Source organism: Carya illinoinensis, chromosome 15 (genome assembly GCF_018687715.1).
Source record: "Carya illinoinensis cultivar Pawnee chromosome 15, C.illinoinensisPawnee_v1, whole genome shotgun sequence".
Lineage (NCBI taxonomy): Eukaryota > Viridiplantae > Streptophyta > Magnoliopsida > Fagales > Juglandaceae > Carya > Carya illinoinensis.
In genome coordinates, this window is record NC_056766.1 from 21,243,799 (window position 1) to 21,259,287 (window position 15,489).

Genomic DNA, 15,489 nt, shown 5'->3' on the forward strand with positions numbered 1-15,489 from the left:
GCTTCATAGCTCTGCGACGCCTGACAGCTGCGGCACCTGACAGCACGCCTGACACCTACAGAGGAGTTGAAAATCCGCGATACTTGTCTGATCTTAAAAGGCTGGCCACCGTTTTTATTAAAAAATGAGGTTAGCGGTTTATTGTTGATAAATTCTCCACTAACTGTGTTATTTACAAAAACTCTAGAAGAGTACAACTCCAGAAGAGTAGTGATGAGCAAAAAGATCTAGTTGTGATTATTTTATCAACATGGATCAAGTCCACAGTTAGTTGGATGTACAGATGCGAGTTATCTTTCAGATACACACAAGAAGATCATTGTAATTCATAAGAAGAAAGTTGAAATTGATATAAAAAAGGTACGGTCAAGTAAAAATCTGACATATTTATTCACTAAAGCATTACCAACTGCAACATTTAAGAAGATTATGCAGAACATTAGAATGCGGAGGTTTGAAGACCTGTTATCATCACTTTTCAGGGGAAGTAATGTCTTGAAGACTTGTGCTGATTGTACTCTTTTTCCTTCGCTAAGGTTTTATCCCACTGGGTTTTCCTTTGCAAGGTTTTAATGAGGCAATCCTAAAGCACTTGGCGATACACATGAATACTGTACTCTTTTTCCTTCGCCATTGGTTTTTTTCCCACAGGGTTTTTCCTTGGCAAGATTTTAACGAGGCATATTCTTTAAATATGGTCATCCAAAGGGGAAGTGTTATAAATTATCTTGAATTGTATGACCATATTTAGCTAGCCATCAAATGTATAGTGCTAGTCGTCAAATGCATAGTATTAGTGCATAGTGTTAGTCATTAAATGCATAGTGCATAGTGCTAGCATAGTAAGCTAGCCGTCAAATGCATAGTGCTAGCCGTCAAATGCATAGTGCTAGTTGTCAAAAGCATAGTCCCCTTCGTACTCCTATATATATCGTTTAATCCTTTAAGGAATTCATAAGTTTCATAACCTTTCTGATCTCTATCTCTTTCTCTCTCCTTTTGAAAGTTTTATAACACGTTATAACTCTCTCTTTTCAATGATTTCATAACAAAAATTAGGTTTTCATTACTTTTTAGATGCTTTCCAGATGTTTCTCTTACGATACAAATACTCAGGAATTGAAAGAGGCCCTGGGCCTATTACTGGACTCAATTACACTAATGGACTATTATTGATGACAGGAATTAAACAGTAAATACTAAATGGATAAAAAAGGCCCACAGGACCCATGAACTCACTGCTTAGAACTACCAACTCTGGGCCTAGCCCTTACAATTATTCAACCCATGTGAAGTACCCAGCCCCATCGAGCACCAGACTCCACTTCGGTTTACACTTCAGTTCACACGCACGACATCTCTTCACCTCACCCACGTGCCCCTTTCCTCAAATTTCATCTTCTTGCTCAAGCCCTTTCGTCGCTGCCTCTAGAGTCCCAGCCTTGATTGTTACAAGACGCGAAGGGGACTCGTTCTGCCGCTGTATCTGACGGAAGATGTTGATGATGAGAGCTCCCCTAAGCCATAACAGATCTGTTTTGAAGGGAGGAAACAAAGACATGAAACACGAGAGAGGGACTCGTTGAACCGTGAGCAAAAAACCGAAATCGTGACTTGGATTAAACCGGGTTATACACATCAAGTGTGCTGAGTAGGTTAGATAAATCGGCTTTTCTAAAATATTTTCAGAAACTTTCAAGGTCCAAACATTTTCCTTGTACAGGGAATACCTTTGATTTCTAAACAATGATTACTTAAACATTAATTTACCAAATATATTTCCGGTAACATTTACACGATAAAATATGTATACATGCCATAAATGAGCCGAGTCCGGAAGATGATTTCTCTGTTTGATATAAATGCAGAAAACACGCAAGTTTAAAAGTTCATCAAATGCTTCTTTTCAACTACAAAACAAATTTATTAATTAATAAAATAAAAATGTATTGTAATTCTCACAAATGTCTGACTACAATTTCCTCTCTGCATTTAGAAAAAAATCTCCAAGGATCTTTAGGTTGGAATTAGTTGGGGGAAAAACAATAAGATCTATTCAACATCACCAGTAATCACCACAAGTGCAGATTCCATCCCTGAAACGATGGAACCGATTTGCATCTCTCAACACAATTTCTCGCTGATAAACCTTTGAGATATACTTGATTGCACTATGGCAATCTCCACAAACTCTAAGGTTTTTAATTACTCTAATAGTAGAGGATGGAGGAGTGCTTATGAGTCCATAAGCTATAGCTAGCTTCTCACTATGGTAATAAAGGGCACGTTCTTTTTCCTCTTCTTCCACATCAAGCAGCATAAAGTCGGTATCAGGGACATATCCTTCTTCTCTGATCCTTTTTATCACATCCTCCACCTTATCATATATCAAATCAGTTTGTGGATGGTCCCTATCATTCACCACAAACAAGTGCACCCTATTCTTCACATCTATCCAGCTGAACCCGGGATCCTTCTTTACTTTTTTCCTCTCCATTGTTTTCCGAGCATCAGTTACACCATCCCATTGGTTTGCAGCAGCATAGATATTGGATAAGAGAACATAAGCTGCCGAATCGGATGGCTCCAATGCCAATAGCTGTTCTGCCACACGTTTTCCAGTATCTGTGTTCCCTTGAATCCTACAAGCACCAAGCAGAGCTCTATACATTGAGGCAGAAGCTTCAAAGGGCATTGATACAATCAGCTTTTCTGCCTCTTGAACATGCCCTGCCCGGCCTAGCACATCAACTAGACAAGAGTAGTGCTCGATCTCGGGCTTAATGCCATAATTTTTTCTCATTGAATCAAAATACTTGTAGGCTTCAGAAATTAAACCAGAATGGCTACAAGCAGAAAGTACTCCAATAAAGGTTACTTTATCTGGCTCAATACCATTAGATTCCATAGTTTCGAAAAGGTTGAGGGCTTCTTTGGCATTTCCATGTTGAGCTAAACCAACCAACATAGCATTCCACAGAGCAATGTTCCTAATGTTCATCCTCTGGAATAAAAGATATGCATCCCCAATGTTCCCACACTTGGCATACATGTCAATAAGTGAGGTCCCGACAAAAGGATCTACAGTATAGTCCGACTTTATAACATTTGCGTGAACTTGTCTCCCTTGTTCCAATGCTGTGAGACAAGAGGTGGCTTTGACAAGGGTGGCAAACGTGTATTCATCAGGCTGCACCCCTGAAAGTCTCATCTGATGATACATAGAAAGAGCACGGTCCTCATCTCCATTTTCCACACATCCTGAGATCATAGTTGTCCATGCAATGTCATCAGGCACAGGGATTTGGGTGAAAACCACGTGTGCACTTTCCATGTCTCCACATTTAATATACATATCTAGGATACCACTGCTAACACATAAATCTATGTCAAACCTGGTTTTTATTGCATAAGCATGAATTTGTTTCCCCTGCTCTAACCCAACCAAGCAACAACAGGCTTTAGCTGCCGTTGCCAAAGTAATTGGATCTGCCTTCTCTCCAGTTTCATGAATCAGACTGAAGAGTTCCAATGCTTTCTGACTCTCATTATTCATTACGTACCCAAACATCATTGCATTCCAAGATGCAAAATCAATTTCACCTTTGTTTTCAAAAAGAAACTCTGCGTCCTCCATATTTCCACTTCTACAATATACATCAATAAGGGCAGTATAAACAAAACTGTCAGTGATGATTCCAGTTTTTGCTGCATGAACGTGAACCTGTTTACAGAGATACAAGCCTTCTTTAAGAGATGAGCAAGCTCTTAAAACACTTGCTATTGTAAATTGATCTGGTCTTAGGCCATCACGTAATAAATCTATATATAGTTTCACTGACTCCTCTTCTAAACTACGCTGTGCACAACTTGATATCATTGAGTTCCATGAAATTAAATCCAATTCTTTCATGGAATTGAACACTTTCCGTGCAAAACAAATAGAACCTGCCTTAGAATACATGTTGATGAGACTATTTGCAACAGAAACAGCTGAATCAACCCCTAACTTCACCGCAACACCATGAACCTGTTGCCCCAACTCCAGATTGTTGGCATCCGCAATTGCAGAGAGAATAACCAAAAAGGTCACAGTATCGCATTCCACTTTTGCTCTAATCATATTTATAAAGCATTCCACAGCAGTCCAATTTTCACCAGCTTGGAGATACTCAGATAATGTCTTGTTCCAGAAAAATACTTCTGAGTCCTCATGATTCAAAGACAGTTTTGTTGCATATGCTTTAACCTGTTCAATGAGACTGTTGCCTTCATCAGAACTAACATTGTTAATGCCGTTAAGAACACGCACACTGATCTCATCAGGATGCAATCCACTGTGATGAAAAGCAGAGAAGAGAAAAAGTGCTTCTTTATAAAGACCCATTTCCACATAGGCCTTGAGCATTACATTCCATAACACAACATCCCTATCTGGCATGCCGTCAAACAAAGCACGGGCCTCCATAATCCGCCTGAATTTAGCATATATATTCACAAGAGCTCCGGATACGAAGACATCCAAATCCAACCCAATCTTAATGGTGTACCCATGAACAGCCTCGGACGCCCATACATATCCAGATAGCAGACACAGCTTTAGAACAGGTGCCAGAGTGAGTCGACTAGTTAAAACACCAGACCCACGAAGCAAACGAAATATGCCAAAGCCTTCTTGAGCATTATCAATCTGAGGGTCCGTGGAGTGTGCATAGGCGGCTAGAATGGAGTTCCATGTGACAAGGTCTCTGTCAATGGTTCTATCGAACAGGTGACGTGCAGAAGCGACTGACCTGCATTTGGCGTACATATTTATGAGATTGTTGGTCAAAAAACGATCTGGGTTTCGTCCGCAGGTTATCATATGCGCATGCGCAGACTTGCCTAGCAGCAAATCGGTTTTGGAAATGGCGGCACGGAGGATGGAGAAACATTGAGAGGAAGAAGACGATGATGAGGATGAGAAATTGATATGGTGAGAGGTACGGTTAGAGAGAGAAGAAAAGCGTAAGCGGAGGAGTAGAGCGTGTGGGTTTGGGGTTTTGGTAGGGAGGGAGACGAAAGTGGCTCCGAAGTTGGCTTGCAAGTGCATTTCCTGCTTGCATTGTCTGCTTTGCTTTCCAAGATGGATAATGATAGACCGCCTACCGTTGTACAATCCATTTACAACGATCATAACATCAGATTTCCCTCTCCTCAACACATGAATACCAGGTAGATCCTCGTAGACCAGATGTTAAGATGTTAATTCCTTCTCCAAACCACAAATTAAGAATACCCATCCGGCGGTCTTCAATGTTAGCGAAACCTCCTCACGATTTCGGCTCTCACATTTTCCTTGCCTAAAGTTTTAAAAGCTCCTCAATCGAATATGTAAAGTTAAAAGAACACTTTTAATAAATATAAGGTGAATTTAACTTTTAACTATTCTATTTCCATAAGTTTCTATATTAGAATAACTATTTTTTTATTATAAAATAATAAAATAATATAAGATAAATTTGACTTTGACTATTCACATCAAATTTCTATATTGAATTATCTACTTATTCATTATATAGTAATAAGTAATTGATAATTAAAAAAATATTTAATTTTTTAATTATTAATTTATTTTCTTTTATCATATTTTACTATTATACCTATTATATGTTAATTAGTAATCATATTCTAATTAAATTAATAATCAGGAGTAATATAAAGTAATAAAATAAACATTTGTTCTTTAAAGAATAACAAGTAAATTTGACTTTACTTTTACTAATATTGTAGCTAAAAGCTAGATAATTTGAGTTTGCCTAATCTATTACAAGCCGGTTTTAATCTCTACTAGTTAAAAGGGACTTTATTTTTACATATGCATAATTCATTAAGAATGCTTCAAGATATTAGTTGTCAATATGCTATGATCTTTGCTATAAATCAACCAGAATGAATAGAAGATACGACCTAATCAGGCTGTAATGAGAGAATATAGAGGTTGAGTTACTAAGAAAATGAATCATGCCTTGGGATAGTTCAAGGCATCTCAATTCCTCCAAGTTCAGCCAATACAATTTCCAAAATGATCTCTCCCTTCTCAAATTCTACTTCTATACCCACCCATAGACTCTAGACTCACACCTCCACATGGTCCGATTACAACTAGTAAAGAAATAATAAACTCAACACACAACTAATAAAATAAAACGCAACGTATGAGGACTCAACTAGACTTTACTAAAACATAAAACGCATTGTACTATCAGACCCCATTATTTATTAAAACGTCATGTTCCATCACTGCCCTTACTTCATGCTTCAAAACGACAGCATACTATTGAATGTCCCCAACTACGTCATCTTCCTTCCATATAAGCCTATTCCCAACAATTTTCTTTAAGTCTTCATCTTCCTTTCACTTCAACCTTTCCCTATGCCCTAACTTCATAACAAATTCTCCCTGTTAGAGAACCTTGCCCACAAGGTGTGGATAAAGTTCTCTCATTTTTTGCAATAGCTCCGAGCTATTGTCTTATGCTTTCGCCCCTACCCATTTAATGAGTACCTTTGTTATTGCCCTTTAGAATTTAGGGTGAATCCTCGAGGTAGAGGAAAGATTGAGGCGGTAAGCTACCAGACCCACTCGTTGGACCACCCTAAAAGGTCCATAAAATCTAGGTAAGGGTTTGAGGTTATGGTGGACAATCACCGATTTCTGAAGATACGATTGAATGGGAGGTAAGCCCACTCCCCAACTTCAAATTCTCTTTCAGTTCTTTTTCCATTTGCATATAATTTCATTCATTGTTGGGCTACTGTTAAATTGTCTTTGAGCAAGTTACAAACTTTATCTTTGTTTCTCAACAACTGATCCACCGCTACATTGGCAAAAGTGCCTGACACATAAGAGAGGGGGTTGGCAAGTGCATTGCCATATAAGGCTTCAGAAGGGCTGATCTTGGCAGAGGTGTGGAATGAGCTATTGTACCACCACTCTGCCATGGGAAGTCACTATGACCAACTCCTTGGTTTCTCACCAGCATAGCACCTAAGATAACACTCTAGGCATTTGTTAAGGGCCTCATTCTGGCTATCTAAATGGGGATGATAGGAAGAAATGTAGCGAAGGGAGGTCCTATGTAGCTTGAATAGGGTGTGCCAAAAGGAACTTAGAAACACTGCATATTTGTCAAACACTATGGTCCTAGGCATCTCATAGAGTTTAAACACCCATGTTAGGAATGTCTATGCCACCCCCTGCGCTTTGTAGGGGTGAGCTAGAGGTAGGAAATGCCGGTATTTAGTGAACCTATCACCAACCGCTAAGATAACATTAAATCCTTGGGACACTGGTAAACCCTCCATGAAGTCAAGGCAAATTTTAGTCTAGGCTTGATGTGGGATGGGTAAAGGATGTAGTAAGTCTGCTGGAAGAGTAGTCTCATTTTTATTCACCTAGTAGATGTCACACTCACAGACTAGTTTCTTAATGTCTCTCTTCATCCCTATCCAATAGAAATATGCCTTAGCCCTTTCATAAGTTTTAAGGAACCCAGCATGCCCAGCTTGGGGGCTGGAATGCACATAATTGAGAACATTTTCTTTGAAGGGAGACTTGGGTACCACCAGTATCCTCTCATTTTTTAGTATCAGCCCATGTTGAGAAGCAAAGTCTTTCGGTACCTTTTGCTTAGTACTTAGCTTGTGCAGCAGCTCTATCACTTCATTAGAAAGCCCATAGCTCAATTTCATCTCTTCTACCCAATTTGCTGAAGGAAAAGATATTAGGGCCAGAGCTCCACCACTCTCCATCTCTCCTTCTTCCCTTCTTGATAAGGCATTAGCCACTCGATTTTCCTTACCCTTTTTATACTCAATCACAAAAGCATATCCCAGTAGCTTAGACAACCATTTTTCTAAGTTTTAGTTCCAATATTTTGCTCCAATAGGAAATTGAAGGACTGCTAACCAGTCCGAATAACAAAGGTTTGCCCCAACAAATAGGGGCATCACTTTTGCACTACAGTCATCACTGCTAGTAGTTCCTTCTTGTAGGTAGAAAGCTGAAGTGTCTTACCCTTTAGTGCCTTACTCATGTAGGCAATGGGGTTGTCCTGCTTGCATAAACATTGCATCCAAGCCATTACCTCTCAATCTTCAAATTCCTATCCTTTGGTAGTCCTAAGTATAAAGAAATTCTGAATCATAGTTAGTGAGTGATTTGATTTCGAGTTATACATGTTCAACACTCTCCGTTGTCTTTATATATCCTCAATCCTTTGCAAATTCTCCAAACAAATTTCCTTCCTCACACAACCAAGCCTTACAGCCAAACCCATTCTCACAACAAACCACCCTTGTTCAAAGGAGATCCAATCATCGATAGCGTCTTCACGTCAGTCCAACTCCATCGCACGATGTCCTTCTCACAGCGAGCCCTCATCTCTCTCTTGTGCGACACTTGCTTTTTAATTTGCTTTCATATCTATGAGAGCCTCGTTTGTTTTCTCATATGAGATGAGATGAATTCAGATAAAAGTTAAAAGTTGAATAAAATATTTTTTTAATATTATTTTTATTTTGAGATTTAAAAAAATTGAATTATTGATTTTCTTTTGTATGAGAATTTGAAAAAATTATAATGATTAGATGAGATAAAATAAGATAAAAAATTTTATAAAAATAAATGAGGCTAAGTCTCATGTATAAAGTTGAAAATTGGGACAAATCTTTTCGAGTAACATTACATATTTGTCACTCAAATTATAACTTTTGTCGTTCGGTCTTCTGTAAAATTTGCTTTATTCATGTAGTACAACTTACTTTTTGAAATAAAGCACCTGCAACGTTTTAACGCATCCAACTCCTCTATATATTACGATTTTTCCAATCATAAATTTTACACAAAATGCCATAAGTCCTTGTCGTGATCAAGTTCTTTAGAATACTTGGAAATTATATTGATGCTTTTACACTATTGCCCTTATTTGGTAACCATTAGCATATTAGAGTTGGCTTGGATTTAGCCTATTGTTTCACTTGGGCTTTGCTTTTATGATGGCTTGCAAATAAGTTTTGGGGTTTAATGGGTTATATGGATTTATGATGCTTTAGGACCGCAGAAGATTTAACACTTTTAGAATTTAAAATGAGAAGATATAGATTATTAAGAAAAATAGGTCATTTAGCGTTTCAGACATAAATTTCTAAATATGTATTTAATTAGAAATTTACATAAGTCGCATATTTTGTAGATATTCAAGGTAAGTAGTTTGATCATAAATTAGGATTAGCATATGTTAGCTAGTTGTATATATTATTATTAAAGTTAATTATTTAGAAACTAGCGATTATGTACTACGTATGTTATGATATTTGCAAGCTCACCATTCATGTTTCATTTTGTATATTATATTTTTGTATGTATTATGTATCTCACGTTGCATAAGACTTATAAGTTTTCACAAGATCAAGTGTAAGATAAGTTCAAAATAGCCAATCAGATGGTCATTTAGATACATGATACCAATGAGACTTATGGGCAAATGTGCAAGCCACAGAGTTAAGGTGATCCACCATAGTATGTATGCTAGAATACTATTAGCGGCTCCCCTTGCAGTCTCGAGATGTGAGGCAGGTGCATAACCTTGCACACAGGGTGAATGTGTGGGCCAACAAGATAAGCATAATAAGTCAAAAAATTTAAGACAAATCATACATAACATAAGCATTCATATGACTAATCATGATTTTAAGTTTTTAGCATAAAACATTTTATGAAAACCTTATCTTAAATATGTTTATGTTAAAATGAGTTTCTTACTAAGTCATAGACTCATTTTAATTTGTTTTTATGTTTTTAAACCACCTCAGTGAGCATGATGATGAGTACGAGCAGACAGGCCAAGATTAGATGGAGCAGTTGATTAAATTCTAGACTTCTTAAACTAAATTACTTTTATGATATAAATTTTATCCAGTTGTTTCATTTAATTTTATTGGAAACATGTTTCTATTAAATAATTCTTTTATGAAATAAATATTTGTTTTATTAAAAATGAGATCTATCGCCGAGTCATTTTTATGAAAATACGTGGCATCTCCAGCATATGGGAACGGGGTGTTACACACACAGCAAAAGAGTTTAGAAAAACAATATTGATTTTTTGAAGAACTAATTTCATATATTGTGATCCTTCAATTTTCTTGTTACTTTTCTTTAATTTTATAACATGTTATTAGCACGAGACTATAGTCAACTGTTGTTTTTTTTTTTTTTTTGGCAAAATATTTGCGTAATATTTTCAAAACCACTATAAGTTTCTCTTCCATAAATATTGATATATGCTTATTGCAATATAAATCATTTTATAAAATCTTGATATGATTTATCTGACATTATATGAGAGCATAATGTTAATATATGATGAATATTCTTATCTTCTATATGTTAGTTTGATTTTAAATATTTCTTTCTCAATCAATACTATTAAGAAAATAAATAAAACATCCCTAAAGGATTACTCTAAAGTAATAATTTTATTGAAAATTGAGTACTTCATAATACAATATTCATTGATTCTATGAGATAGTTTAAGAGAGTAATACGTGTACCAAAATATCGTGATCCTTCCAAAAGTTTGTTATGATTAAATGCACCTGAAGTCAAACAATGAAAATTATATAGAGAAAAAGTCACTAATGATGATATGTTTGAAATGAAACATGCAACATATTCATGCCTCAAATGTGACCCTGTAGCAGCAATATTGAGTCTGAAAGTTCACTACATATTCTTAAACTAATATATTGTTTACTAGTGACTGAACAAAATAATGAGCTATTAATGAAAAAATATTAGTCTTGTTCAATCGATTCTACTCCATTCGTTGAAACAAATGAAATCTCATTTCATCATAATAAAGAAAATTGTGGTCACAGAAAAAAACATTACGCAAATATCGTAATCAAGGTGAGCGTATTCAAAGTTTCTCAAAGAAAAATACTTCATACCACCAAAAGTGGAACCATACCATGACAACTTAAGATGAAAATAAAGACTTGTAGAATAAGTCTATAAAGAAATATGAAGATAAATATCATAAATGTGGTATGGACATGGCATTGGTCACATACCTATCTATGATACATTCAGACATTTGGTGGACTTATATCAAATATCTATGGAGGAAAAAAAAAAAAAATTGGTTGAAATGAATTTTGTCGATCATAATAATCCAAAAGATCGTCGAACTTTTTTTGAAAATCCAAATATGATGGTCCTGACTCATATCGATATTTTTGGTTTCTTTAAAGTTCCAAACATAGATAAGAATATTTTAATTAGTGATGCATATGGCCATAACAATTAATTTAATTTCTTTATTATAAATATATTATGTTTGAGACGTTATTTTTTTAATTCATCCTATTAAACTTTATTTTATATTAACAAAGTTTTATACATATTTCGTTTATAAGAAGATATGAATTTTATTGATGTATTGACCAATTTCAAAATGATTGGTGAAGACATGTGTCTGTCGTACAGTTGTACAATAAATACAATTCTTAAGGATAAAAAATATTTTTAATATTTAACATTAATAGAGCCAATGTCAAAATAATATTCGAGTCATCGAACATAATTGAAAACTTCAGAAGAGCCTACATCATGCGTCCAAGAGAAATAAAATTTTGTATCGACGATACTTTAGATTCTTCAAAGTCTAGAATAAAATTATTGAATTTTAAAGATATTCGTCATAATGGTTATCATGTTGAAACCCCAAATAAAGGCAATGATAAATATCTTTACATTACAATAATGAATTTGGCCTAAAGCTCATATTAGAAAAATTGCCAGCTTTTTCTTTTGGATTATATTAGACAACATTATAAACAATTGAATCACATGTTATAATGCACCAAAAGTACTCTGATCCAAAGATATTTTTATATTTTGCCATGATTGTCTTAGTCTTTGGGATCATTAGGAGTGTAAACGGTCCGGTTCGATCCGATTTTAGACAAAATCTAGGACCGAACCGGTAGGCACCGGTTTTGCATTTTTCAAAGCAGATTATGCATCGGTTTTTCTCATAAATTGGTACTCCGGTTTTACCAGTTTTCAGTCTGGTTTTTATTTTAATAAAATATAAATTTGTCATAAAAAATTGTTTTTAAAAAAAAACTGATTTAAAAAATTTATCCATCTATAGTAATAACAATAAATAGTATTAATATTAGATTACAATCAAACACTTTATAAAATAATAGACCAAGCAATTTATAATATGCAAACTTTATAATTTTTTTTTTTTTTTTTTTTTTTATTTTATTTTTTTTTTTATGTCGGGGAACCTCTCCAAGGCAAGGCCCTTTGGACCCACCCCTGCAGAATAAACCCCGGTCCCGTGCACCACACTCTCGGAAGTTTCCCTACACAAAATTGGTTAAATCGCTGGCTTTTCCCCAGTGGGTGTGGCCCCAAAGGATTGTTTGTACTCATGAGGTGTTGAACCTTGGACCTTGAAGGGAATGAGACCCCAAGACCAAGGCCTTCACCACTTGGGCCAACCTCTTGGGGTTGCACACTTTATAAAATAATAGACCAAGCAATCCCATTCCATCTAGGTTGCACAACAAGTAGTAGTTTAGCAGCTGCAAATTGGTTGGCACATTGCAGAATCGTTGATCATCAGTACACAAATATTAATTATATATAATGTCATGCATATCACAATATTATTATATTAATTATACTAATAGTTTATTATAACAATATTATTGATAAACTATATTGATAATATTAGTATAGTAATTTAGTATTAGTATTACTATATCATTATTTTATATGTGATTATTTAATATAATAATTTATATACTAATTTATACATAAACTTAAATTATAATGCTAATATTAATATAGTACTAGATTATTAGTATTTAGTATTAGGTCATAAAATTTAAACTGTATTAATATATATAATAGACTATATAGAACTATAAATAATAAATTAAAGAATATAATAAACTATTAGTATTAATGCTATAAGTCTATATCAGACTATAGTATTAGTATATATATTAGTATTAGTTATAGCTATATAATATATTAGACTATATAATAGTAATAGTATTAATATTAGACTATTAGTATAGTTATATATTAGTATTAGTTATGGTGATTTAGTATAACTAAATTAGTATAACTATAACTATATATTAGTATTAGTTATAGTGATTTAGTATAACTATATTAATATAAGTATAACTATAGTCTATATTAGAATATTAGTATTAGTATATATGTGATTATTTTATATGCAATTATTTAGTATGGTGATCTATATACTAATTTAAAAATAGACTTAAAGTATATTACCAATAGAAATATTGTATTAGACTATTAGTATCATTATAAATATTAGTAATAATTATAGTGATTATAATAACTATATATTAGTATTTGTTAATATTTAATTGTTATAGTGAGTTTAGTTTATTATAACTATATTATTGAGAGACTATAGTGATGATTTTATATTTGATTATCTAATATAGTGATTTACATACTATATAGATATTAGTATTAATTATAGTGATTAGAATAACTATATATTAATATTTGTTAATTGTTATAGTTAGTTTAGTTTATTATAACTATGTTATTGATAGACTATATTGACAGTATTGGTATAGTAATTTAGTAATATTGTTACTATATCATTATTTTATATGTGATTATTTAGTATAATGATTTATATACTAATTTATACATAGACTTAAAGTATAAAACTAATAGGAAATATAGTATTAGACTATTAGTATTTAGTATTAGGTCATAAAATTTAAATTGTATTAATATAAATTATATACTAATATATATAATTTATATTTATCTACTAATGTCTTATGTACTTATCAAATAAAATATTGAGAGTTTTAAGTTTATTAGGCCATCAAAATTTAGTAATAATATTTAAGTGATTTTCCTTCTTTTTTGGTTCTCACTTATGATAAAATGATATTAATAAATAATCTATATTTATAATATTATATATTTAAAGCATATGATCAATTGAATTTTCATATTTAAGATTAAACTTTTATTTTATAAATTATAATAACATTATCTTATATATAATTATAATTTATATTATTATATATATTGTATATATAAATTATTTATAATATAAAAATATTATATATAATATTAAGAATAAATAAATAAAATATATAAAACAATACCTGTCCGATCCGGTCCCAATATGTCTAGAACTGGAACTAGACCAGTTCCGGCCAGTTTTCTATGTTTGGAAATTGGATCCGGACCAGACTGATCCAAAACCGGAACAACCGATCCGGTCCGATTTTCCAATTTGTCGGGGGTTTTTTTACACTCTTAGGGATCATTCATGTTTCGTCGAATAATCAAGAATTCATATAGATATCCCTTAAAGAACCAAAAAATTCTTTTACCAAATGATTATCCATGTGTAACATGTTCTAAAGAAAAGCGAATCGAGAAAAGCTAATTGTCAGACCATCTGCTTCCAAGATAATTATTGAATCTTCATCATTTTTACAAAAAATTTATGGAAATGTATGTGGACCTATACATCCACCATGTGGGCCATTTAGATATTTTATAGTTTTAATATATGTCAACTAGATGGTCACGTGTTTATCTACACTATACTTAAAATGTTGCATTTGCTAGACTTCTTGCATAAATTATTATATTACGAACTCAATTTTTTGATTATCCAATTCAATCTATTCGATTGGATAATGCAGGAGAATTTACACTTAAATCTTTTGATGATTATTGCATATTAGTTGAGATTGTTGAACATCCTATTACCTATACACATACTCAGAATGGTTTAGTTTAGTCATTTTTAAACATCTGCAATTAATTGCTCGAATATTATTTCTAAAAACAAAACTACATGTTTATGCTTTGGGGTACGCAATTTTGCATCTTGCATCATTGGTTTAAATAAGACTAAATGCCTATATTAAATATTCTCCATTGTAACTTGCATTTGGCCAACCACCAAATATTATTCATCTTTATACATTTGGTTATGCTGTTCCAATTGCAGCTCTCCAACGCACTAATATGGGTCCTCAACATATAGCCTTTAACTGGTGATGTTTAAGGTTCGTTTCCAAAAATACAAAAATAAATAATATGGAACATTTTGATACTATCTCATCTTGATCCTCATACAAATCAATATGAATTGGAAGTTCAAAGTATCATTTTTTTTTTTTTTTGTAAACTATTGCAAATCAATTACTGGATGCCTTTACTGAAAAAAAAAAAAAAATAGTGAAGTCTCACATTTCAACTACTAATACTCCAACAAAGATCGATGTCTCGATAAAACAATCAATTAATGTAATAGTTAATGAGTCTAAAATATGTTTGAAGCGTAGATCTATTAATGTAAAGGATAAAACTCTCGAAGGGAAAAGTACAAATAAAAGAAATTA

General features: G+C 33.3%; 1 protein-coding gene and 1 long non-coding RNA gene across 2 annotated transcripts; one reads left to right on the forward strand and one right to left on the reverse strand.

Moving 5' to 3' along the window:
• Positions 1 to 1,038: 1,038 nt before the first annotated feature.
• On the reverse strand, positions 1,039 to 5,365 carry LOC122296331 (pentatricopeptide repeat-containing protein At4g33170). Its single transcript, XM_043105932.1, has one exon. The coding sequence runs from the start codon at positions 5,174 to 5,176 to the stop codon at positions 2,063 to 2,065; it is 3,114 nt and encodes a 1,037-aa protein (XP_042961866.1). The 5' UTR covers positions 5,177 to 5,365; the 3' UTR covers positions 1,039 to 2,062.
• A 945-nt stretch (positions 5,366 to 6,310) lies between these two features.
• Positions 6,311 to 10,167, forward strand: LOC122296334. Its single transcript, XR_006238461.1, has 2 exons — positions 6,311 to 6,720; positions 9,856 to 10,167. It is a non-coding gene; the product is annotated as an uncharacterized LOC122296334 (long non-coding RNA).
• The last annotated feature ends 5,322 nt before the right edge of the window (positions 10,168 to 15,489 follow it).

Coding starts and splice junctions, on each gene's coding strand:
- LOC122296331 (XM_043105932.1), bottom strand. CDS start 5,176: ATGATCGTTGTAAATGGATTGTACAACGGTAGGCGGTCTATCATTATC.